At 50.5% G+C, this 25,052-nt stretch overlaps 11 protein-coding genes across 11 annotated transcripts; 4 read left to right on the plus strand and 7 right to left on the minus strand.

The window, feature by feature from the left end:
• Positions 1-177: 177 nt before the first annotated feature.
• Positions 178-1,645, minus strand: JN550_012079 (uncharacterized protein; the record flags this gene model as incomplete). Its single annotated transcript, XM_049310516.1, has 5 exons — positions 178-505; positions 565-809; positions 869-940; positions 1,009-1,569; positions 1,625-1,645. 5 exons carry the CDS (start codon positions 1,643-1,645, stop codon positions 178-180), a joined length of 1,227 nt encoding a protein of 408 aa, XP_049165911.1.
• Positions 1,646-2,179: 534 nt separating this feature from the next.
• Positions 2,180-2,698, minus strand: JN550_012080 (uncharacterized protein; the record flags this gene model as incomplete). Its single annotated transcript, XM_049310517.1, has 1 exon — positions 2,180-2,698. The coding sequence occupies one exon, from the start codon at positions 2,696-2,698 to the stop codon at positions 2,180-2,182; it is 519 nt and encodes a 172-aa protein (XP_049165912.1).
• Positions 2,699-4,797: 2,099 nt separating this feature from the next.
• On the plus strand, positions 4,798-6,926 carry JN550_012081 (uncharacterized protein; the record flags this gene model as incomplete). The annotated part of the gene is made up of 9 exons (XM_049310518.1): positions 4,798-5,100; positions 5,165-5,258; positions 5,314-5,513; positions 5,569-5,642; positions 5,695-5,790; positions 5,845-5,884; positions 5,954-6,283; positions 6,334-6,606; positions 6,663-6,926. 9 exons carry the CDS (start codon positions 4,798-4,800, stop codon positions 6,924-6,926), a joined length of 1,674 nt encoding a protein of 557 aa, XP_049165913.1.
• A 600-nt stretch (positions 6,927-7,526) lies between these two features.
• On the plus strand, positions 7,527-8,447 carry JN550_012082 (uncharacterized protein; the record flags this gene model as incomplete). The annotated part of the gene is made up of 1 exon (XM_049310519.1): positions 7,527-8,447. One exon carries the CDS (start codon positions 7,527-7,529, stop codon positions 8,445-8,447), a length of 921 nt encoding a protein of 306 aa, XP_049165914.1.
• A 163-nt stretch (positions 8,448-8,610) lies between these two features.
• On the minus strand, positions 8,611-10,945 carry JN550_012083 (uncharacterized protein; the record flags this gene model as incomplete). Its single annotated transcript, XM_049310520.1, has 4 exons — positions 8,611-9,582; positions 9,633-9,920; positions 9,971-10,686; positions 10,741-10,945. The coding sequence occupies 4 exons, from the start codon at positions 10,943-10,945 to the stop codon at positions 8,611-8,613; spliced, it is 2,181 nt and encodes a 726-aa protein (XP_049165915.1).
• A 1,816-nt stretch (positions 10,946-12,761) lies between these two features.
• On the plus strand, positions 12,762-14,871 carry JN550_012084 (uncharacterized protein; the record flags this gene model as incomplete). Its single annotated transcript, XM_049310521.1, has 4 exons — positions 12,762-12,809; positions 12,890-13,127; positions 13,185-13,375; positions 13,435-14,871. The coding sequence occupies 4 exons, from the start codon at positions 12,762-12,764 to the stop codon at positions 14,869-14,871; spliced, it is 1,914 nt and encodes a 637-aa protein (XP_049165916.1).
• Positions 14,872-15,754: 883 nt separating this feature from the next.
• On the minus strand, positions 15,755-16,222 carry JN550_012085 (uncharacterized protein; the record flags this gene model as incomplete). The annotated part of the gene is made up of 1 exon (XM_049310522.1): positions 15,755-16,222. The coding sequence occupies one exon, from the start codon at positions 16,220-16,222 to the stop codon at positions 15,755-15,757; it is 468 nt and encodes a 155-aa protein (XP_049165917.1).
• A 459-nt stretch (positions 16,223-16,681) lies between these two features.
• Positions 16,682-17,564, minus strand: JN550_012086 (uncharacterized protein; the record flags this gene model as incomplete). Its single annotated transcript, XM_049310523.1, has 3 exons — positions 16,682-17,002; positions 17,071-17,452; positions 17,515-17,564. The coding sequence occupies 3 exons, from the start codon at positions 17,562-17,564 to the stop codon at positions 16,682-16,684; spliced, it is 753 nt and encodes a 250-aa protein (XP_049165918.1).
• Positions 17,565-17,938: 374 nt separating this feature from the next.
• On the minus strand, positions 17,939-20,436 carry JN550_012087 (uncharacterized protein; the record flags this gene model as incomplete). The annotated part of the gene is made up of 4 exons (XM_049310525.1): positions 17,939-18,520; positions 18,578-18,744; positions 18,870-20,254; positions 20,297-20,436. The coding sequence occupies 4 exons, from the start codon at positions 20,434-20,436 to the stop codon at positions 17,939-17,941; spliced, it is 2,274 nt and encodes a 757-aa protein (XP_049165919.1).
• A 1,184-nt stretch (positions 20,437-21,620) lies between these two features.
• Positions 21,621-22,659, minus strand: JN550_012088 (uncharacterized protein; the record flags this gene model as incomplete). Its single annotated transcript, XM_049310526.1, has 2 exons — positions 21,621-22,200; positions 22,259-22,659. The coding sequence occupies 2 exons, from the start codon at positions 22,657-22,659 to the stop codon at positions 21,621-21,623; spliced, it is 981 nt and encodes a 326-aa protein (XP_049165920.1).
• Positions 22,660-24,124: 1,465 nt separating this feature from the next.
• Positions 24,125-25,010, plus strand: JN550_012089 (uncharacterized protein; the record flags this gene model as incomplete). The annotated part of the gene is made up of 2 exons (XM_049310527.1): positions 24,125-24,434; positions 24,505-25,010. 2 exons carry the CDS (start codon positions 24,125-24,127, stop codon positions 25,008-25,010), a joined length of 816 nt encoding a protein of 271 aa, XP_049165921.1.
• Between the last annotated feature and the right edge of the window lie 42 nt (positions 25,011-25,052).

A 25,052-nucleotide genomic window follows, 5' to 3' on the forward strand; every position in this document is an offset into this window, starting at 1 on the left:
GCTCTGTCAGTTATTATCAAGTGAGTCCTCAGCACTGAGGATGACAATGAATATGTACCACATCAAGGATAGAAAAGTTCGGGAAGGTTGCATGAAACAATTGCTACTTCATATTTATATCAAGGCTTCGAAACGAGTAGTACAATCGTTTGCTCAGATGAGAACCAACGGCAAACTCTATGCAGTCTTGTAGTGCTGAGTAAAATCGTATCTGAGATCCAAGGAATTGAGCCAAAGTTTCCTCGTCAACTCCTTGTCACCTTCAGCCTTCTTAGCGGCCATCATTACCGGATCTCGATCAATCATGGTATGCGGATCTGGGTCCGACACACGTCTAAAGTTGTCCTGTGAAACTGGGTCGATAATTTTCTTCCACTTCTCGATCCTCTTTTCGCTGTAGATGTCCAGAATTGATTCATCTGCCTTACCATCCCATATACCGGCCAAGCATTCGTAGAGGCCGCCAACATCAACAAAGCCTCCAGTAATCCCTTGGCCACCCCATCTGTTGCCCCAGAGTCAGATTCTCCGTTTTGTAAATTTCTATAGTCACCAAAGACTTACGGGTTACATATATGAGCTGCATCTGCAGCAAGCAGGACCCTTCCAACTCGAAATGATTGTGCGCATCGTTGGTGCATCTTGTATGGAGCCATGCTGACTAGCTTGTACTGGTCTGGTTTCGGGTGTCCGGGGAGAATCGTCTCGTATTTCCATGGCTGCCTTTTCTGTATCTCGTCCCACGTCAAGCCGGGTAGTTCTCCGTAAGTCACTCTGTAAAGCCCATCACGGCTAATCTTTGCTATCATCTGTACGCATGCATCGGTAAGCGGCTTTCAGAGCGTACAATTGGGCAACTTGGACATACAACAAAGTGCTCCGGGTGGATTATGAAGTTGCTGTTACTGAAGCCGTATTGTCCTTCGAAATCGTAGTACACCTAGGCAAATATTAGAATGCTTGCAATTTTGCGTGCAGCTAGCGGTGAAGATCGTGGGTCTGACTTACGTTCGTAGCAACAATCTGTTGATCCCAAGTAAACCCCGGAAACTCGTCAAACAGTGACTTGCGAACCTGGCTGGTAGCACCATCGCAACCAACGACGTAGTCGCCGTGCACGTTGACCTGTCCTTCCGGGGTTTCGGCCACAACCCAAGCCGAGTTTGCATCTTGACCTACATCTACGACTTTGTGCTGCCAGGAAACCTGGCCGTTGTACTTGGTAACGAACTCATCCAGCATCAATCGATCGAGTTCATCGAGAACGAGGCACGTTGTACGCAAATCTTCGCCATCAACATCCGCAAGGATGCTTCCATCCATCCCCGTGATGTAGGTGTGATCATCATATCTGCGCCATGCCATAGTGTTGAGTGTCATGCCCCGTCGACGGACCTCTTCCAGAATTCCTGCTCGCTTCAGATCCGGTATCGCCGGTGGTCCATAGATGGCTGCTCGTGGCCGCTCATCAAGTTTGTCGGAGGCTTCCAAGAGATGGACGGGGATCCCATGTTTTGCCAGAAGGAGGGACAGGAGCAAGCCTGAGGGGCCCGCTCCCACGACGACTACCTGTAATAAACATTTAGTACTATTATTTGTAGCCGTGGATCAAGCCGTTTCTCACCTTTTTAAAGGGATGTTCCATTGCTGCAAAAGAGAATGTTAATCAACAAAGAACCATTAAAAGTCATCTTGGGGAAGAGAACATATCGTTCCGAGTTTCGGTATCGGGCATAGAAGTAATGACGCAAAATACTGCCGGCCAACTTGGCTGCATGCCATGCAACTGGCCCATTTCCCCGCATCCGACTGTATAGGAGCGGATATATCCTAGGTTGTCGTTGAAACTGAGTGGGTTCTCCGCACGAGACCTAGCGTCTCGGCTGATGCGAGTCGAATCACTGGGGATGGCCGGCAGTGATGGAAGATCAACAGTGTCAGTGTCATCCAAAACACGGATTTTCCAATCAAGTGTTCAGTGAGAATCAGCTCTTTAAAAGCTCGCTCAACTTCATTCTATTATACTTCAGGCTCTGGGTATCATCTAATGTCTCTAATCAAAGTTATTCTACACCAATCGTACAATAGTGACTGACACGCGCTTTTTCGTCAGGATTTATGTTGACGCAGCCGGTACAGTTGTTTATAATAACAAAAAATCCATCTTTGATCATTGCATTCAAACATAGTCAACCGACCCATTCGTCTGCTTGGCAAGGGCGAACCGGCCCTTGCGTTTTTGATGAGTGTATTTGGACGATGCGATCAGCTGGATGACCGACGTAGCTGCCAGAATAAGTCCCAAGATCAGCGAGAGAATGCTGACAGTCCCACTGGCGGCGGCGATTATGATGAGAATAAAGTAGCCAAGCCAGACTAATGTCTTGAGGCAGGCGAAAACGAGTGCGATGACGGGGTTGAGTTTGCGCTTCACATATAAGCAAGCCTCCACGATGTTGATGACAATGTTGGCAGTGGCGACGACCAAGATAACAGCACCCTCAATTTTCGCAGCGTCAAGAACAACGTCTTGGGAGTATCCCGAGGAGCCGTAACTGTCTGTGATGTATTTGTTGGTTCGTGAGGCGGCGACCAAGGCTAGGATAGCGGCGATGATGAAGATGGCCGAGCATATGCACTGCAGGACCCAGCAAGGGACGAGAAGCTTCTTCGTCCAGATTCCTTCGTAGGTACGCATGGTGGGGTGGTTTCTTCGAAAATTGTAAATGTTGATAGCGTATACAGATATTGATCGATAATGGCGTGGTAATTAATCAATCCTCACAGACGGAAGGGAGATATGAACGGTATATATGCATCGATCGCCGTGATATGACATAAGTTACAGTAGACTGCGGCGCAGGAATCCAACCCGTAAATGAGGCTGTGTCTTCCTTCCCAAGTAGAAGGCAGCAACCTGGAAATGCGTGCCAATCATAGCGGAGCGTTTAGGCCGCCTTTTGGCCTTGAATGCTACGGCTGGATTGCTGATCACTGATTGTCGGGAGGCGCAGTATGGACAACCTTGTTCGACGCCGAGCTACGCCGCAAATCCCCACCATTGGCCTGTGGCGGGCGGCCTTGGCTTTGGCGTTGGCAGGCCCGTAGCGCATTGGTTAGGCGCCCCGCGCCCTGTTCCCCATCAGCCTTGGGCTGGTATCAGCATGAGCCCCAAAGCAAAGGCTCACGTGTGTGACTTTTCGCTGAAAGATCAGCAGAGTTTCGCGAAGAAGTTTCTTGTGCAAAACCGGCTGGCCTTTGAGATTGTAGCCAAGATCCGAAGGCTCTGGAGGCTCTCTGGTCGATCTGCCACCCAGCATTGTTCAGCCTCAGGCAGCCCGTGTGATAATGTCGATAATTCTTGTGGGACCGACCCTTGTTCTAGCCGAGTGGTATTACAATACACGGTCAACTTGAAGAAAAGAGAAGGCGGCACAGGTGCGCACTTGAGAAATAAAATTGGAAAATAAAAGGGCCTTGTTTGTATCTCAAGTTAGGTTCATGAACGATGTTCAACGTTATTGCGGACAAACATGACCAGACAGGTCGCTGAGCTTATAGATTCACTTGGTAGCACAATTTGACGATATATTCTCCAGAAGCAAAGCAACCACCGGCGGAGGGGCTAATTACATACTATATTACGTTACATCAGCAGTCTCTCTTGGGGATTGGAAGGCTCTTCGCGGGGATTACTTTGTGTTGAAACAGCCTTTTTATCTGACATGCAACCAGTCAGAACAGGGCTGCTGATTGTTTAGAAAGCAACCACGACTGGACAGCAGTTGAAGGGGTCGGCATGAGGATAAGACTGTGCCAAGGAACATGTGTCTCTAGCAAGCTCCCTAGAAACTCCAGCAAAAAAGGGCCTGCGCCCCCGTTCTTTTGGTCCTAGTGGTAGTGGTGGTGGTGGTGTCATCTGATTGTTGCCATTCATATTGTGACCTCCGCAGATAACTTATTCTTAGTCATCGATAGCTTGACGCGTCCTGGCTCCAGTTGATATATTCAAGCTAACACCTTTTCAGGAGTGTCGCGTCCCCAGCCTTGTAATCGCATGTTTTCTTTGGTCCTGCTTGAAGAGTGGTTGGAGAGGTTCAGCTCTTTACAGGGCAAGCCGATTGAAGTATGCCACGTAATTGCTGCATTTGACATAGGGCCATCCGTTTTTCTCCTTGAACGGCCCTAATGACAGTAAGTTAGCTTGACTTCTAGATACAACCTAGCAGTATGTTCTTAAGGTGGCAGTTTCCCAGACCCGACTGGCCGGATCGGCTTGGATCTTCGCTTGCAGCACACAATTCCACCAGGCACCATGCCGTGTCGCCGGGCTAGACCACTCATTGCAAGGGATTGGATTTCTCGCATCCTTTTCTTGTTCATTATCGAGTATGTGCATAGGGTTTGCATCATTCATCTGAATCCAGAGATCCTACCCTGGTGATGGTTTCTTTCGTTATGGAGCCAACATCAATTGGTGTCACGCAATTGGCTAGGCCCCACTTGGGCAGTCACATCATCGGTTTACAGTCTCCTTCTCGGTAAACGTCGCAGTATCACGCCATTCATAGACGGAATTCTGACATCGGCGCATGGATTGAGGCCATCATCGTAGTGACGAAGGAAGAGTTGATATTTGGAGACGATGCTGCTGCCCAGACCGCTCGTCCTCTTGGACGGGCCGTCCCTCATCGCTAGTCATAACGCCTACGTCTCGGCACACCTCAACCCGCTATTCAATTGACTATTCCATTGATGGTCTGAAGCCAAGATCTGTAGCCAAGATCTATAGCCACGATGTCAATCCCTCCAGTCCAATCAGGTGTGCCTGTGCTTGGCTCGGAGAAGGAAGGCAACTTCAGGGACGTAGACGCGAAGCTACCCCTAGAGACCTCCCGAAGCGACCAATCCGAGTCCGACGACGAGTCCTACAATGCCAAGAACCCGTTCCTCGACCCTGAAGTTGCTGCACATTGGAAGGCGGTTTACGAGGCGTCGAGGTACGAATCGCGCCACGAATTCGACCCAGATTTGACTTGGACAGCGGAAGAAGAAAAAAGGATTGTAAAGAAGCTGGACTGGCGCGTTTGTCTATGGGCAGTAAGATTTATCATTGAATACCTGGTCTGTATCCATCAAGCTAACTCCTCCCTCCCTCATTAAGTGTGTCATGTTCTTTGGCCTCCAAGTCGACCGTGGCAACCTCGTTCAAGCTGTGTCGGACACAATGCTCACCGATCTCAAACTGTCTACAGACGGTACGCCAGTAATCCAACTTGCCACAATCACAAACAGCACTGACCGTGGACTTAGACTATAACTATGGAAACACTGTCTTTTTGATCGCCTTTCTCCTTGCTGAACTCCCTTCCCAGTTGATCAGTAAGAAGATCGGACCTGATCGATGGATCCCAATGCAGATCTGCCTGTGGTCCCTGGTGGCAACGTTCCAATGCTTTCTAAAGGGGAGAGCCGACTTCCTCGCCACCCGTGCTCTGTTGGGAGCCCTAGAGGTAGGTTCACAAGTGATTCCTGGATGGAACGTGCAGTCTAATGTGTATACACCAGGGCGGCTTCATTCCCGATATAGTGCTTTGGTTGAGCTACTTTTATACGTCAAAAGAGCTGCCGATTCGCTTGAGGTTAGGGTTTTATCTCTATGAGCTATGTTATCCAAGGCTAACATGTTGGTAGTTACTTTTGGACTACATTATCAGTTACCTCTGTTGTTGCCTCACTTCTGGCATACGCTATTTTCCACCTGAGTGGTGTGGCTCGCTGGGCTGGATGGTAAGTATTTGGCAAGCCGTTATGCGGGTATATCACGACGCTGACACAGGACAGGCGTTGGCTGTTTTTGATTGAAGGGCTAGTCACTCTATTGGTAAGTAAATGGCCTTGAATCTGACCGATTTCTTTTGATAGTTTCGCGTGCTGAGTCAGCTCGAAATAGGTTGGCGTCGCTTCATTCTTTTACATGCCAGCCTCGGCCGTGCAGACCAAAACCTGGTTCCGCCCCAACGGATGGTTCACAGACCGCGAGACTGCTATCGTAGTCAACAGGGTCCTGCGCGACGACCCTTCGAAAGGCGACATGCACAATCGACAAGCGATCACACCTCGCCGACTGTGGGAGTCGATGAAAGACTACGACTTGTGGCCCATCTACCTGCTTGGCCTTGTGGCCTACATTCCTCAGGCCCCACAAACCAAATATATCACTCTGGTCTTGAAATCCTCCGGATTTGACACATTCACCACCAATTTGTTGACAATACCTGCTGTGAGTAAAGTTAACAATCTCACTTGGTACTACCACTGACCCTAAAACAGAGCGTTTTCCATATAATTACCCTGATCCTCCTTACTCGCCTATCAGAATGGGTCCAAGAACGATCACTGGTCTCAATGTTGCAATCGGTGTGGACCCTGCCCTGCGTTATCGCCCTGCGTGTCTGGCCAGGTATCATCACAGATCGCTGGGGAACGTACGCGGTCGTAACGACATTGCTCTCTTATCCGTACTGTCATGCAATTCTTGTAGCATGGACTTCCAAGAATTCGAACAACGTCGGAACGCGATCCGTGTCAGCTGCTCTATACAATGTATGTACGCTCTGTTTCTGATACTTGGGCCTTCGATGACTAACTGAATCATGTAGATGAATGTTCAACTGGGCAACGTCATTGCTAATTTTGTCTACATGGCTGATGATGCGCCTTTATACAAGAGGGGTAACAGTATTCTCATTGGTATCAATGTCCTCTGCATTGTCCTATTCATCCTCACCAAGTTGTACTATATGTGGAGGAACCAGCAACGTGATAAGGTTTGGAATGCCATGACCGAGGACGAGAGAAAGGACTATTTGCACAACACCAAATTGCAGGGTAGCCGGCGACTTGACTTTAGATTTGCACATTAAGATGCTAGAGAGGTTGCGCCTCATTATGCAAGTATACTGCTATGGATAGAATGCATAACTTGTGAATAGAGCAGGCAGTAGCATGGTCTCAAATATATCATGCATCAGTCCGGAGTGCAGTTGCTTTCTGGGTACGATAATGTGATAGACTGGCGAAAACATGTTTAACACATTGGTTGAACGTCAAGTTACCTCTGGAAGGAGATCGTGGACATGCCATGTAGGAGAAGGATTAATAAGCCGACGCTTGATTGGAGAACGGGCCGGAGAGTCGGACGGACCGTCGAATCCGTAGGCCCAAGCGGACCATGCAATGCGATGCTCCGCCGCTACTGTGGACTTAGCAATACATTGTTCGTCCTGTTTGTGCCTCATTACTATGTAGAGGACATAGCGCACGCCCGTGTGGACACCATTCAGATAATGACAGGAGTAGAATCCTATCTGCTCTATTTATAATCATTCTTCACAGCAGAGCTGTTCACTTGTTCATCCATGCTCGTTTTGTTGGCCAAATTGTTCGCTCAATTTGTAAGCATTCTCTTAAAAGCAGCACTTGAATATCGATGAACTACGAGTAAGGCCGCCACTGAACTCATAATGTCCCAACGAAGCATATTCGTTACCGGCGCTACTGGCAATCAAGGCCAGGGCGTAGTCCGCCATTGCCTCACTGCCACGTCTTTCGTAGTGTACGCAATGGTCCGTGACCCCTTCAGCCCGGAATCGCAGTCGCTCAAGTCCTCAGGGGCCATTATCGTGAGGGGAAATCTAGACGATGAGACCTCCTTGCTCAGTGCTTTTCAAGAGACGAGACCCACGGCGCTTTTCATCAACACGCCCCCAGGACCGGGTTCGCAACTACTTAGCCGTGCACGCAACTTGATCTCAGCTGCACAGGCAACGCCATCCATCAAGTCAGTCGTTCACAGCAAGTCCGCGGGCGTCGGACGCCACACATCATTCCCCGGCTGGGGCCCGGAGCTGCCGTCATATGATTATTGGGTGGCCAAGGACGAGATCGAGAACCTGGTCCGCGGCGCGGGCTTTGAGAATTGGACCATCGTGCGCCTGGCCACCTTCCTACAACTTTTCGTGCCGCCGTTGTCAAATCATCTGTTTCCAGAACTCTGGAGCGGACCCGGCGGGAAACGAGTTTTGAGGACCGCGTTGAAGCCGAAGACCAAAATCGACCTCGTCAACGGCAGTGATGTCGGGGCAGTAGTCGCGAAGGTACTATCCAGTCCAGAAGCTTATAGAGAAAGAGTGGTCGACCTTGCGGTTGAAGCCCTTACGGCAAGCGAGCTCGCCGAAAAGATCAATAAAAGCAAAAGTGAGCCCGTTGAGGTGGTTTACGAGGAAGAGGATGAGCTGGCAAAGAAGTTAGGACCCGGAGGTGAAAGACTAGTAGCAGCGCAGAAGATGTTCAACGTTCTAGGATGTTACATCGATGTCGAAAAGAACCGACAAGAGTTCCGGATGACAGGCGTCGAAGAATTCTTCACGAAGGCCCAAGGGTAGCTTAGAATGACAATCATCTGCATGGCTTATTCAACTCTGCTCTATTGATTAAGTGAAGTATGGTCTAAAGCGCTGCTGGCCCTTCTCTTGTCTTTCTATATTTTGTTTGGTACATCTGTATACAAGAATCCTACACCTATCGTACACACTCGGAACATTTGTTTCACACCTCCTTCTTGTCCTTAAACTCCCAGCGGTTAGGTGCTATATGGTAGGTCTCCATCTGGGGTTTGGTCAAATACGAGGGGCTTTTGACCATGAGATCCTCACCCTTCTGATTTTTGGGAAAGGTGATGACGTCTCTCACACTCTCGACGTCGCAAAGCATGGCAATGAAACGGTCCCATCCTAGGGCGAATCCTGCGTGTGGAGGGCAACCGGCTCTTAATGCCTCTAAGAGATGATTGAACCGGCTTATCCCACTCTCGGGCATCTGAAGAATATGCGTGAACACGTACTTTTGCATATCTGCCAGGTGTATACGGCGACTGCCTCCCCCTATTTCCACGCCGTTGAGTACAAGATCATAATGATCCGCTGTAGCCTTGAGCGGGTCGCTCCGCAGAAGCTCAGCATCCTTCAACGTCAAAGGTGCGGTAAAAGGGTGGTGGGTAGCCTTGAGGCCAGCAGCACCGCCTTGGCCTTCTCCAGGGGTATCATCTGGAGTGAAGAGAGGGAAATCGGTGATCCAGCAGAATTTCTGGCTGATGTCACGATCTAGGAAGCCTTCTTGTACAGCTGCATCGTAAATGGCCTTGCGGAGCCTGCCGAGGTCTGTAGAGCCTTCACCCTGGAATGGAACATCTTTCCGCGCATGGACGATAAGCAGATCGCCGTGCTCAAGAGCAGGCCAGTATTCCGTCTCCATCATGGCCATACCCCCCGCCCCTTCGTGACCGAATGCAGAAAGGCCATCAAGTGGCTTTGTCTCGTCGAAGATGAAGACGCCAGGCGTGCAAGACGGATCTATGTTGATAGTACTGTTGGAGATTCGGTCCATGAACCCACGAATGAATGCTTGGTTCTCGGCAAGGGTTCCTTTCAGTTTGAACTGAGCAGCTTCGACGATAGGAGTTTCCAGATTCGTGATCATGCTGGTGAAATTGTTCGTGACCAGATGGTCAATCCTTTGTATCTGAATTTATAAGCTGTTGCACAATCCCAAAGCATTCCTGACCGACTTACATGTCCAGCAATTCTAAGGTCAGGCTTGTCAATGCCAAAGTCTGACATCGCTCGCTGATACTTGATTCTCACGAAATTGCTATCGGGAATAGGCCACAGCGCCGAGCCCTCGTCGTGCAACGCGCTGTTGCCATAGCGTTCAGCTATTCTTGCCGGGTCAGTGTATTGTATACCATCAAGCTCCCTTGGCAGTGCCCTTGACTGAAGCATCCGGAATATGGCCTGAATGACGTCCTCGACAGTCTTCATGACATCCAAGCCAGTCGCAAAGCTCATTTCCATGTCCAGCTGTGCCGATTAGAAGACTATTTCGGAAGAGCTTGGCGATGTCAACGTACCTGGGTGAACTCGGGCTGCCTGTCGGCTCGCGAATCCTCGTCCCGGAAACACCGGGCGAACTGAAAGTAGTTCGAGGCACCACTCGCCATCAGGATCTGCTTATATTGCTGGGGGCTCTGGGGGAGAGCATAAGCAAGCCCAGGCCGACGGGTGGGAACCAGAAACTCCCTGGCGCCCTCGGGAGTGGACTTGAAAAGAATTGGCGTCTCATACTCGTTGAAACCTAGGCTTTCCAGGCACTGTCGAGCCGTAGAGTTGACCTTGGAGCGCAGGTGCAGTCGATCACGGAGCATAGGATCAAATCGCATTTGCAGGTGGCGAGCGGACAAGGGCCACACTGCATCCTGGGAGACTATGATATCCTTGGGGAAATCATTCAAGCTCTGGATCTGTGTCAACCGAAGTTCGAATTGCGACTCTGGACCCGCAAGGTTCGCATCTGCGCCAGGCCGCAGCTGAAGGATGCCGGTGGCGGCAACTGGACTATAGGCAGGTATATTTCGGAACTCCTTGTGGAGTACGGAAGCTGGGCCTCCTGCGTTTTTCGCATCAACGGCGGATACTATCTGCACATCAAACCCTTTTGGGGACTTCAAGTCGCAGAAGGTCAACTTCGCGGACTTGTCCCTCCTCTTGCCGAGGAATCCGTGCACAGTGACTGTATTGCCTGGCTTGAAATCTTTCTGTTCAGAAGCTGCAGGAAATGAAAAATAGCCTGTGCAGAAGTCAGTGACAACTCGTGCCGCTGCGGGTTGTTACTCAAGCGGACCTCGCAATTCTCCCTCTGGGGCTGCTGCTACAGACCCAGACGCAGGTACATGCTCTTGGCTAAACGGCCGTTTCTGGCGCACCTGGACGGGCGCAGGCGGCCACTGGGGCACTGCACGATTCAATAAAGCGAGCGGTCGCCCTTTGATGCAGGCAATGCATCGCAGGGCATTGTGGCGCGCGGCCAAAGGAGGAATTCTGACCATGGAGCCTCGAGTCTGGTCGCTCACGTGCGCATCGTATCAGATGTTCCCAAGCCAACCCAAACACTGATATCAAGCTAGGTAGCTCATGCCAAACCTCAGCCCGCAGAGAGGACCTTGAGCCGGGCTGCTGGGCTGCCCTGAGCTGGAGCCACCCCAATTGGGGCGGAAAAATCCAGCCCCGCCCCGGCGCAAAAAATCCCACCTGGGCAGTGGGTAGAAGAAGGTCCACTGAAGCTCGCGATTGACTGGATTTTTTCCTTTCCTCTTCATCCTTCCAATTCAAAACAATGTGAGTGCACCCTCTGCAAAGACTGATCGACGGCGTCTCTTCTAGACTTTTGCTGACCTCGTGCCGCTGCAGATGATGAAAGCCGCGTGTACCATATGATACGTACCGTCTTCTGAGCTTCAGAACTCTCCCTTCGGGGCTCAAGTGGTTCTGCTGTGACGAAGGCTGGGACTATGAAATAAGCGTTCGACACAACCGACCTTGTACAAAAACGGACGCGAGAACGGCATCTCTGATCCAAATTGAATCTGTGAAGGTCTGGGGTGGTCGTTCTTCTCCAGGGGTTGAAACAGCTGGGCGAAAACGTCCCGTGCCCTAGCTGTCAAGAGCCCTGGCTCAGGAAACGGCCCCAGTAGCGAAGGCTTCAAGCGTTTGTCACCAAGTGGGTGACCGACCGGCGGCTCCAAGCCAAAGAGTCATTTCTGTAAACGCGCGCAGCCCAACTGCGGCATTGAATACTTTGAAACGCCCGCCCAGGAGAACACAAGCGTGATAGAGGTGTTTCGACCAACGCCATGGCTCTACCAAGTGGTTAGCGACAAACTGTATTATAACAAGATTGTTTCACACCTTAACTGTACTTGTGTTCTGAGATGGACCCCTGGGCAAGGTATTCGACAGTCCACACATCATCGTCCACACATCATCGTCCCCATGACTATCTAGGTATTCAATAAAATCATTCTGAAAATATCTCCTTGGCCATGCCATCACCATGATTGTAACCTGTCCTCGGCGAGATTCCTGATGACCGGATCATCTACAGTTCGTCCGCAGCCTAGCTGCGAACTGTGGATCTTGGTGATTTTCGTGTAGTGACGCAACACGCACTTGAAATCGGCTACAAGCCCGTACCAAGTAGTTCGTTCATTTCATCCACCACACCGAAGGCTAGGTAGGGGAAAGAGAGAAGGGAGACGGCAGAGCGGCTCAGGTTTAGTTAGTTCGCATCCCCGCCAATGCGCCAGGGGGACGGGCAGCTAATGCCCACCCACGTCCTGCCGAGATGGCCCTCTCCCATTGGCTGGGCGTACGCCGTCGGTCGTCGTGGCAAGCCAGCCAGTGGCCCAGTTCAACTTCCACCTTGTCCGACCTCTCATTTCCCTGAGGCTCCGCCGGCGATCCCATTGGATCTCGAGAACGCTCTCTTGATTCGGGCATCTACGACTGCCTGATAGTTCAACCATTATCATTATCTCGACTACATATCTACGGCGACCCTCCGGGCCGGTAATAGACTTGGGCTGACGCAATGTCCCGCAGTGAATGCTGAATTGTTCTGGCCGAGCTGCTCATCACCCGCGCGCCGTTCGCCTGGCCTGGTGGTGCTCCCGAATCCGAAGCTAGGACGTGACGTCGCATCCCGGCCCGTCGTGATCCTCTCCTTTGTCCGACCGCAAACCTCGCGACAGTTGTTTGCCTTCGGATCGCTTCTCGTCTACCCGCTGGCCCTCGTCCCCGTAATACCTCCCACCCCATCACCTCGCGTTGGCGCATACGCCCATAGAACGACAAGACGAACACACCATGGCAAGCTCGTTTGAGAAGTCGGTCAAAGGGGCGACCAAGATAAAGGTCAGAGAGGCTTCGGAGAAGACGCGGGGGCACCACAGCCGCTTGCTTGCCTGTCAAATTGCTAATCGAGGGTTGCACAGGCCGCTCCGCCCAAGACGAAATACATCGAACACATCTTGATCGCGACACACGCCGGAGAAGCCGGCGTCGGGGAGGTCTTTAGGGCGTTGCAGTTCCGGTTGCGAGACTCAACATGGACCGTGGTGTTCAAGAGCTTGATTACGATACACCTCATGATCAGAGAGGGATCGCCCGACGCAACCTTGGCCTATCTCGCAAGGCATAGGAACATGCTTGCCCTGAGTTCCTTCACAGACGGTGCGTTCCTGCCTGCCGCCTCTGAGCAACGTCGCTTTTACTGACAGCGGAACGCAGCACAAACGCAGGGCCGTAACATAAGACATTATGCCGCATACCTGGCGGAGAGGGCCCGCGCCTACCGGGACACCAAGATCGACTGGGTTCGGACCAAAGAGACGCGGTTGGAGAAGCTGTCGGTGGAGAAGGGACTGCTCAGGGAGACCGAGGTTATCCAACACCAGATCACGGCGTTATTAAAATGCGACGTACGTGCCGAAGAAGGAGTGACGAATTGGGGTTAACCTGTGCTGACATGTTGTTACAGGTGCTCGATGAACCGGAGAACGAGATTACAATAACCGTCTTCCGACTCCTGGTCCTTGATCTACTGGCCTTATTCCAGGTGCTTAACCAGGCCATGATCAACATTCTGGGCCATTTCTTCGAGATGTCGAAACCCGACGCCGAACGGGCTATGGAGATCTACCGAACTTTTACCCGGCAGACTGACTATGTGGTGCAGTATCTCAGCAGAGCAAGGCAGTATGAACATCATACTAGAGTCGAAGTTCCCAAGCTGAAGCACGCACCGGTCAACCTTGGTCGCCAGCTCGAAGACTACCTCAAAGACGCCGACTTCGAAATACACAGGAGGCAGTATCTGGCAGAACTCGATGCTAAGAAGAAAGGTGGTTCGTCAGCCAAGACTACCAAGGGTGACGCATTAGCAGCAGGCAAGCTGTTTCCAGACTCAAACACGAACGGCGCTTCCTCGACGACGCCAGCTCAACCTGCTCAGGCAACCAAAGGTCCAGATCCTGACCTGATAGACTTTTTCGATTCCATAGAGCAGAATCAAACGCCACTAGCCGTCAACACGCAGCAGCATCAACAGCAGCAGATGGCACAGCCCAACATCGGCACCCAATGGGCATCGAACAGCCCATTCGATGCGGCACCCATGCAGACAGGACAGCCATTCCAAAGCAATGGGTTCTTGCCGCAGCCTACAGGCTTCGCTAACAACAGCCCATTTCAACAGCAGAACATGGGGGGATTCAGCAATCAGCAACAGGCTCCGCTGCAGCAACCAATCCAGCAGAACTTTACAGGTGCTGGATTCGGAGGTTACACTCCACAATCGAGTTTCTCGCCTGGCGGTCTCTCGTCAATACCGCAGGATTCGGTTGCTTCATTCCAGACTGGCAGCATGGCGCCCCCGATGCAGACAGGACTCCAGCCTAACCAACAAACAACAAATCCATTCCGCCAGTCAATGCTTATGGCGAACCCGACGGGCATGTCCAACCAGATGCCTCAGTTCTCCAATGTTACGAGTCCACCACCAGCTACACAACTTCAACGCCAATCTACAAATCCGTTCGCTCGATCGTCGCCAAGTACATCGTCATCGCCTTTCGCTAACCCCTCTTCCGGATCACCATTCCAGTCTCAGCCTCCACAGGCCCCTCAACAAGCGCCAGCACCGCTACAACCCATGGCGACCGGTACGAACCCATTCGCCAAGGGCTTCGGCGCCGGCGGCGCCTTGCAACAACAAACCCAGAGACCGCAGACGAGCGGTGCCTTGATGCCACAACCAACTGGCAGCACTAACCCGTTCCGCCAGGGTGCTCTCATGAACCACCAGACCGGCATGGGCTGGCAACACAACCAGGGGAGGATTGGTGGTGGCTTTGACGAAATTCAGTCTACACCAGTATTCCCGCGGCCAAGTACGGGGACCGCGTGGCAGGGGTAGAGCTGAGCAGAAACCGAGCACTCGGCAGGTTGGGAGAATGTCCATCTTGTCGTTTAACGCACCGTTCACGCCGCCTGGGTCGGAATTTGAAAGCCGCTGAAGTTTCAGATGCAAATGTACATTATCTCCTGAGGTGGGGGTCGGCGGCGCGCATCAAGCGAGGAGTTTGTTTGGATTTCCTTCGAGGTTTTCCTCCATGAGACAAGATAAATACAAACGAAGCACTGCAAAGTAATGAAGTCTTTTGATATGTGTGATGACGACTTGAGCCACGAAGATTCCCCATTGACTGCCTAAATCTGAACAACAAAGCTTGCAGTTTGTCTGCGTGCTCATGCTGGATGGTTCCCTGAAAATGCTTGCGCAGTGGCTCGTAATCCTACCCAAGGCTTCAGTGTCTTGTTTCAGCATCCCCCTCCGCCAATGACAGCAATGCACTCACCATTTGCTCTGTGATAAGAGATGGAGGTAATAAATCTAAGCACAGCATGAACATTAAATCAGCAGAAATAAGACCAGTCTTCGAGGACCTGTCGAGAAAACAGACGCTGGGTGATAATATCACGGCGACCCTCGGATAGTTAGGCAGACCGGGTGCTAAGACGATCTCATCGAGGTGGTTACGAGCCCACGCAATAACTCCATGTTCGCGGCATTTTATATCACGGTCTCAACTCTGTCCATGTTGTGACCAGAGCAGAGATAAATTTTGTTGCGTACATCAGCGTATGGCTTCCTGAACCCTCTCCTGCTCGGTCGAATGTTGCAAACGCCCGTGTCGATGCGGGCGGATATCAGCTCTACATTTGCAAATCCTCCATGATATCGTGTCACTACAGATTTATCAGCAGAAATGGAATGGACAATTCCTCACACAGAGGCCTTAGGCTATTCCGTAGTACGTGAAACTGAGTCTCACACTCACCATGGCAACCATGGGCAGCATCAACCACCACGCCATCGTGAACCTCTTCCTCATGACACCACGCGCGGTGGTGAACACAATGAAAATCTGGCAATCAAAAATTTCAAGGTCTGGGAAAGCACAAGGCCCGACCAGAGGACAGCCCGCGCCGCGATGTGCAATGCAGGCGGATCCGTCCTGGAGCGGGATCTGCTTGAGCGTCCCACTCCCCCTCAAGGTAAGTTTGAGGAGAAAAGAAGAAAAGGGCAAATAAGGCTGGAGGGTCACCGGATTTTGTACTTCCTGGGAGTGGGGCCCCTCAGGCGGTGGCAGAATGTAGGCGGTGGTCCGGGGCAGTTTGGGTACAGAGGAAGGTACAAGGGTATTGCTGTGAGTAGGAGGGAGGGCAGGTGCGGCATTGGCTTTGCATTTGGCCAGTCGCGCCATTGTTGTGCAAGTCTGGCTGTTTCAAACATCTGCCTGAGCTTCCATAATGTAGTGGTGGCCCTGGTCTCGATCGATTCCAGAACGTAGTAACCACGATAGGCATTGTAGGGGTTACAAGCCAGAAGTGCTACAACGCTGCAACGACAGCAAGCTCCTCAGCAATAGTACACCATGCACTCTACATCCGAGTTGCCAGACCCGTACTTCAATCTGAGGGATCCTTCCTCAGCCATGAGATGCAAACTTGAGTAGTCTGCTGCGTGCCCCCTGCGTAGGAAATAAGGGTAACGTGTGTCAAGCAAACGCCACGTCATTCAAAGTGAAGAGTCTAGCATCTGATAAAAAGTGAGCTGAGTCTTCTGGATTCTGTTTATTCAGCTACTTTGGACTTTTGTCACACATCACAGCTGCTAGGGAGATGAACCACGCACTTCTCATGCGGTGTCAGGTCACCTATGTCTAAAGCAACCACTCATCAAACCACCTCACAGCCTGAAGAAACGCTTGCTCCCGGGCGAATTTCTCAACCTTCTTGGAAGTGTCACATCGGACAGCAAAGCCATGGGCTGCTCCAGAGAACAGATTGATTTGGTATGGCTGTCCAACCTCCTTAAGGATTTGCTCGGACCTGTGCCTTTTCTCAGCAGGGAAAACGACTTCGATCTCAGCAGCTGCAATAGAGAGCGGACCGTTGATGCTTCTAAGTTCGTCTTCCTCGATGAAGGATGGGTGGCCCATGAATCCAACGTCGATTCCAGTTTTGTAGTGGCGGGCCAGGTACTGTAACAGGAAACCAGTCAGCAAGCAATATCTTGGTAAATCTTAGGCCTTGCGAATAACTTGCATACCTTAGCTCCTAGGCAGTACCCCAAAGCACCGATTTTGTTGTACCCATAGTCTTCCTTGAGGGTCTTGATAGCAGCCTGTACAATAGGATCAATGGCCTCTGGAGTATGTGGATTGTTGCCATCCGAGCCCTCGCTGAGCCATTTCATCCAGTCGGTCTTTTGATTGAGAGACATGGGATCACCGTTCCACAGGTCTATCACCATACAAAAATAACCATTGGCTGCCAGCTGGTCCGCCATCAACTGGCTATTGGGCCATATACCGAGAACATCGGGAAGATAGAGCAAAGCGATATTCTTGTGCTCCTTTCTCTCGTGTGGGGCGGCGATGTAAGCGCTCCATTGCGAAGCAATCTGAACACTTTGTCCTGCTGGGTCACCTCTATATGCGTCGTTGGTTAGCCAACCTTAATAAGAAACCCATGCATTCCTTGTGATGCTCACTCGTGTTTGACGCCAATACTACAACATTCTGCTGGGGGGTTCGACGCCATTGCACGGAATTGCTTCTAAAAGTCTGGCTTGCGATACTTCTCTGTGTTGTTAAATTTGTGGGTGTTGAAATTGAGCTACCGGTTGAGAAGACAGTCGCAATTTATGCTGCGCTCCGAATCGCTGCTTACATCTTGGAGCTTCGCGCTCTTCTCGGTTTACTGAGCCCTCAGCGATAGTTTGGCGTGCCGCATGACTCACTCGGCACCAGGGATTCGGGTTTGCAGTCTTACCTGGTCTGTAGGATTGCATGAGGCTGTCCTGGCTCCGCCTTTTTCCCAAAAGCGCAACTTTGATAGACTATTAAATGTTATAAAGCTACATCTACCTTGATTGAATAAGGGCAATTCCTGTCATCTGTTTCAAATGCCGAACGTTAGTTCTTCTTCTTCTTCTGTGCACGTAACTCGGCCCTCAGCTCCTGGACCTCGACGGCAAGGTCCTTAAGCATCCGCATCATCTCCATCTCATTGTCGTTGCTCCGATCCGGTTTCCCCTCTTGCTGTTCCGCCTTTTTCTTCGCAGCATTTCGATTCTTCGCACCATCACCTTCTGTTGCTGGACCAAGGGGCTGTGCTCGCGCCAGTTGAGAACTTGCACCAGCGAGCATCTGTACTTCCCTGGTCGGATTTCTCGATAGTGCCATCAGGTCTGAAGGGACTTGCCATCCAGAAGACTTTTGGGGTTGGCGACCAAGTTTCGCAACTCGGGTATTACTTGGAGATTTGCCACCGATGGACCGGCCCTGGCGTTTGTGGCTGCCTTCCATCGTCCAGAAACGCATGCTGTCAAGTTCGGCCGCACGCTTGGCACGCACATAGTCCTCCCAGCGTTCGAATGCCCATATTGAGATCATAATAGGAGCATGAGTAAGTTTCAGTAAGAAGATGCGGGCTTTTCTGGCACTTTGCTCGCTCGCAAAAATGAGAAACGGATGAGCCAGGATGGGCACAAGATTCTGTAGTTTATGTTAGAATGTCCGGCACACTGGGAGAATGAGGCATTGGTAACTTACTAGGGGCATGAAGAAGTATGTGAGTTTATTTGATGTGGACGCCTCGAGAACGTAAACCGAGTACACGTATAAATACTCCTCTCGACTTGAGTCAAGTACTTGACGCAGGCTATTGCTGATATGTGCCATCATACTGGTGATAAGCAATTGATTGGTAAGGCATACAACTAATAGACACACATCGATTAGCTTGCGGCTTGCGTCTTCGGTTGCACAGCGAACTAGTCGCGGCCGTGTAATGACTGCGCATCAACTTCTCATCGATGAATTGAAATCAAAACGGACTACTCACAGATTACCATGACGGGCAAACCCAGATATGGGGATATTTGAGAAGCAACGTCAAAGCCAACTACGCCGGCACCAAAGAATACTTTGAGGGTGGTAATGGATAGTTTGTCCAGTGGAAAGTGACCTCTTGCAAGCAAATAGAACGTGCTGAAGAAGCCGACGTAGATGATGAGGACGAAGCCTAGAAAGCGGACAAACTGCTTTCCCATCTCTTTAAGACATGGAAGCAGACTTCCATAGTACTTGTTCAAGCTCAGCAAACTGAATATGCGGGGCGTCAAGAACAGACTCATCAGGGCCAATGCCCCGAACGCAACTTCGCCTTTGACAAGTTCATCCCCGGTACCAAGCCCCACCATGCGGAGCACGAAAAATGTCGTGCCTATGCATATGATACCAATGTCCCATAAGCTCCAGATGTCCGTGCTGAAGAACTGAGCTCCGTTTTCAACGAACTGACCCCATTGCTCAGCTGCGTAGCCCGCAATGAACACATACAGCACGACCTCCCAGCCAGTCACGTACTTCTCAACGCGCTGCAGGCTGACAGCGTAGAATAGGGCTAGGAGCGTTAGAAAGAATACCATCTCAAATGCTTTCATGTATCTCGGCACGCGGAGCCGTGTCCAGGGATCAGCGCCCGGCGGTCCGTCTGTCATGTTGAGTAGAAGCCTTCGGTCTTGTGTCTGGTCACGGCGGTAGAAATGTGGCTTCTTGACCGTCTTAGCCGTGAGGGCGTCCCAGAAAACGACGTCACCACGCCAGATGGCATCCACCAGATCCTGTACACAGCGTTGCGACAGGAACTTCTTCGCGCTAGAAACCGCTGCTATCTCGAGAGTGTTCAGGTCCAGAAAAGGCTCCGAGAATGCGCAGGGCTCGCCATAGTTACAGACCTGTCGGTACTCGGTGAAGGTGGCACTGGAAGCGCGAGACTGCGCAGCACTACCGCTGGCATGGGTTTGCTCGTGCAGCAAAGCCGTGCGTTCGTGTGGGCTACTGCCACTTTTGCCCTTATGGACGGCGCCGTTTCTGCCCCGGCTATTCGAACCGCAGGCGGCTTCCTCATCCTCGTCCGGAGGTGCATATTTTCCGTCACTGAGTAATTCGAACAACAAGTAATCGAGGGTGTCCCGCTCAGACAGTCTCAGGACAAATTGCCAGGCAATAAGCTCACAAGCAAGTCCACGCGATGAGTTGATGCCGCAGTCATCGTCTGACTCGATGGCCACGAAATGGCCTTTGAGAGCAAGCAGAGCAGCAACCAAAGCAGGATGGTGCACTGATGTCGAGAGGTGATCGATGATTGGTTGCAGGGTTTTGATATGCTTGGTGCTGCGCAGGTCATCCCAGGTCAAGGGCGACTGGACAGCCTCGATGATGCAGCTGCTTGTGTATCAATATACGTGTTTGCGAAATTCTCCATACCAGAAGTATTGAGGCGAAGTGAACGAGATGGCGAAGCCAACGTACAATGATAGTTTCCGGGCGATCTCTCCAAAGCTTTCATCGTTTCTGATATCAGGCACCACGAGAGTGGTACCCGCTGAGTCTTGGATGGCTCCCATATCTAATTTCCTTAGGGCTCAAGTGCTAGCACGTCTATCAAGGCCAGCATGTCTAGGTGATATAGACGCGAGAACAGAAATGGTTTAACAATGAACAACAACGACAACTTTATTCATCGATTGGATATATCTGCTCGTGTAGCTGGTTCGAGATTTTTTGGGGGTGACCTGATATCTGGGTCGAATCCGTTTGTTGCGCTCTTCAGGGATACCGTGGCCACCTGGTGATCTGTGTTTAAGATGATCCTCATTCATTCGCGTAACAGCAGATCCACCAATATCCACTGGCGCTTATTTGGGCTTAGGCGGTGACAAAATCTCCGGCCTGGAGATGAAGAGATGCCTTTGCCATAAATGAAGTTGTTGATTATGATTGCGTACATGGCCAACCTTTGGTACATATTACGAAGGACAGGGTTTACTCTGATGTTGGGCATTTGAGTAGCCAGGCTTATTCCTAAAGTACTGCGCTTTGGTCTTAACTTTCTGTTCCATTTAACAAAGGTGCTAGAACGCATTTTTTCTGTCGTTGCTCTACATCGCGTCTGTTGTGCCGTTGAAGCGAAACAAGGCTTCCTCGAGTCGGAGGATGTTATTGGCTGTGTTACGTTTCTTCGGCCTGATTACCCTGTGACACGTCTCTAACCCAGGAGGCGGGGGAGAATCGAGATCGACGCAGAGCACAAAGGAGAGCCTGTGCCAAAGATAGCGACGCGAGATATCGCTAAATGGCATTGTGCAGCAAGCCGATGAAAAGCTCGGGACTACTGGTCTCTAGACATGGGCATGACTCGACGCACTGTTTACTATGCTGGACCGTTGCTAACTGACGATACTATTGTATCTTCGACAAATAATTCAAAAAGGATAACTAAACATTTAGTCACCACGTATGGGGAAAGTTGCCGAGGTCCGACGTATGGGCTATGTGTGCAAACTGCATACACATATCAATACCAAACTTCTCATGCTTCCGTTGTCGAAGTGTGGAAAGTACACAACTTTGTAGCCACAGTTTACCATTAAATTACCAGTATACACTTTAGTGATCAATAACCTTATAGGGGTAGTACAGTGATTACATTTTCCTTTTCCCCAGACATATTTAATAAACATTGAAAATGATATTTTACCTTATCGTGTATATGATGTGGAACGTGTGGAATTATTCAGATATCCACCTTTTATTTCATAAAGCCAGCTTTGCCGTCACCCGTAGAATCCGTCATTGGATTCAATTTGTCCAACAAGCTTGGGTTTCTGGTGCGTTCGCTTGCCGCAGTCGAAAGCTTGTCACCAATGTCAGAATCCTCAATTCCTTTACCAGAGTCTTGCCTCATGTGCCGGACCCCTTTATCCATTGAAGTAACGTTGGCCCCCCGGGTACCAGCCATGCCCACGCCTGACTGATTCTGCATTCTGGATGTAGTACTTTGGGTGCCAGAAACACCACGCTGGGCCTCAGTGCCAGAAACCCCGCGAAGCGATCCTTGGTGCATGGCCTCGGTTTGGCTATGCTTTCCTGATGAGAGTATACCACTTCGATCATCAGGACATCCTTCAAAAGCGTCGTGGCGTGTCTGGTTGCCGCCAAGTGTGCCACCTTGTCTCTTATATTCATCTGCGCTCATAGCAGGAAGCGTCGAGGTTCCATGATGCTGAGCCTCATTATGATGAGTCTCATGAATAGGCACAGTAGTGTGGACAACGTTTGGCTGGATAGTCTCTTTATGGAGCACAGGCTGCACAACCTCGTGGACATGACTGGCAACAATCGTTAGTATTATTTGAAGATTTAGGATATAGATAGAAGCAAACATACTGGTGAACGTGTTCACCTTCGACAGTCGGTGCATGGGTTTGAGTTCGAGTAGTGTCCTTCATTACGCGTTCATCCTTGAACTTCGCGGCTTCGGCACTGAGAGCATTCCTAGTCCTCTCGTTGTCACGATGATCAACTTCACGGTGCTGAACATTCTTAACATTATGCTGGTGTTGTTCGGGAAGGACTTCTCTATCGTGGATAGGCTGAACAGTGTGATGGTAGTGGTCTTGATGAACCTCCTTATCCAATGCCGTGTTCACCTCTTCATGCTGGGTAGGTCGAACAGTCTCATGCAGGACAGCCGGATTCAATGTCTCGTCGACCGTGGTATCGTGATGACCTGACTTGCCCATGAAGTCACGGATTGTATCTTTAGTTTTATTCAATTTTGAAGACATTGTGTGACGGTACACCTTGATAGGCTTGATAAGTGACTTGGTGTATGTATGGATTGGTGGGAAACCTGAGCATAAACAATGTCGTCTCCTGGAAGACTTATATGCCCGCCACGGACAAGTCACTCCGCAGGCCAGAGAGCAGAGAAATGCTTTCACAATGGCGATAATCTTCCGTACGACCTTAGAAACTTGATTTTACACTGGGGTTGAGCTTAATCTTGCTTCCAATAATTCTCCTCGACTACTCACGACTGAAGTAAATGGTCCATCGCACGCACTTGTATAGACTCTGGTTGGTGGTATCAATCGTCATAGTGCATTGTCCGGCTAGTCTTGCACGAAACGCCAATCAGACAAGAGTGTACCAGTGCCTAACAGGAATGGCAGGTTTCTCAGGCATCTGAGTATGCGTCTTATTTCGCCCAGTGACATGACGGTTATTCTTGATCCATCGGGGAGATCGGGATTACCTGTGCCTGAAATGCATAGTTCGGCCGTGGGTCAAACCTAATATGCTACCATGATCTAATTGCTCGATATAGTCTTTGAGCCTGCCTTAGTACAAGGTAGTCGCAAGTAGTCTGCGGGGGCCCGTACATATTGCTGGAGGGCGGCTCTCATGCCCACATGGCGCGCTACGTATGATCAATGACGGCGTGACCGAAGTAAAACGTCATTTAGACCACTGGATTGAAGGCCAAGGCGGGTTCTTGGAGCAAAGCCTCTTGCTGCTCAGACTTTCGTTATATGTACCTGCGGCCATGCCCGCACTCAGCCGTTGTTGCATCCCAGCGAGACATGCATAAGCTTAAAGCTCGTCAACTGGGTGCCTTGTTTCCATGCTACTAATAAGTGCCACCTACCATTCGAAGGTTTCAGCCTAGGTGCTGAATGTCGCCATAGATCGAGGATTGCTCAAGGGAGAGTCAAGCCACTTTGTCTCCCTTATAATTTTGTCGCGAAAACAGATTTGACAGCAGTGTATGCGTTCAGGAGGAATGAATATGGTACTCTGTCTCGGCAAGTACCCACTTGCACCGCAATGATGCGTCCCTTCCACGATCAGTTTGAAACTTTGCGAGGCTCTGAGGACGTACAACGTTCAAGATACCGATGCCCGCTGCAGGGGTTCTTGCTACATATCATTAGCTTGGAGGGACTTCCATACGTACCTACTATGTCATGTCCATCATGACCCTTCCCCCCTTAGTGTGATTCGACGAGTGGGCCATTGCTTCTATAGTAACACGGCATCTTACCCATCATTCCCCGCACCCCAGTACAATTGCCAGGCGGTGTCAAGTACGGCACCTGCTTGCTGTAGAGATGAGGTATGGAAAACCTACTGTCTACAGAAAATACGTGCTTGTTTGATGACCCAAGGTGCATATTAGTCACTGTCACGGTATTTGGCTTTCTCGTGATATCTACTTTCTACTCTGCAGTACTCTATCTTGATTTCTCAATGGGTCGACGCATTAGGCATTTGAGTCGCAAGCTCAGGCATAAGAACACCTTACTGCCACCTGCTGAAATCGCCGCTTCCCATGAGAGGTCGCCAGAAGACGGTCGGGTTCTTGACCCCCAATTTGGCCTCGGGGCTGCTACACGTCCGCAACGTGAACAAGAAACCACTACACCAAAGATTGGAGCTGCAAACAACAGTACCATGACAAAGTATGGGGAAAATCAGGGCGAGCTCACCAAGGAGTCCAAGGATATGCTGGGTTTAGCTGATACCACGACAACGGACAAAGCTACCTCCCAGAATCCAGGTGAGTTTTTTTTTTTTTTTGGGGGGGGCACACTGCTGACTTTTGATATGCTAACCATATTCTCTCAAAGTTGTTACTCACGAAACCGTTCAGCCACATGTGCACGAAGTTATTCAGGACCAGGTCTATCGGGATATACATGAACATGAAGTTTACCATCGAATACAGCCGGTCTATGCGCTCGAAGTGGCCCCTCCTCGTCACTTCGTACCAGACCCTAATGGAGATCTGATTGAGGTCCTTGAAAGTGACCTGCCCCACTGTACAGGTGCAAATCAACGATGGGCAATCGGCGAGATGCAGCCAGCTGGAGATCTCGGAGATTATGCGAAACTCTCGAGTGTATCCCAAGACATGATACAACGGCCCAATGAGGAACAACGAATGATTGATGCGGAGCGGCGTATGCCTTCTGAGAAGGCTGAGATTGTCGGCGGTAATTACAAGGCGAGTTCAACAACAATTTTCACATCTTGTCTGCATTCGTTCGTTAATAAAGTCAATAGACATTTTCCAATGAGAAAGATGCGCAACGCTGTGAGCGCAACAGCTCGATTTGGTATGGTGTTGGAGTAATACTATTGCCCATCAGTATATTTGGGCTAGTTGAATTATTCC

Source organism: Neoarthrinium moseri, assembly GCF_022829205.1.
Source record: "Neoarthrinium moseri strain CBS 164.80 chromosome Unknown scaffold79_Wmoseri_CBS_16480, whole genome shotgun sequence".
In the NCBI taxonomy this organism is placed as follows: domain Eukaryota; kingdom Fungi; phylum Ascomycota; class Sordariomycetes; order Amphisphaeriales; family Apiosporaceae; genus Neoarthrinium; species Neoarthrinium moseri.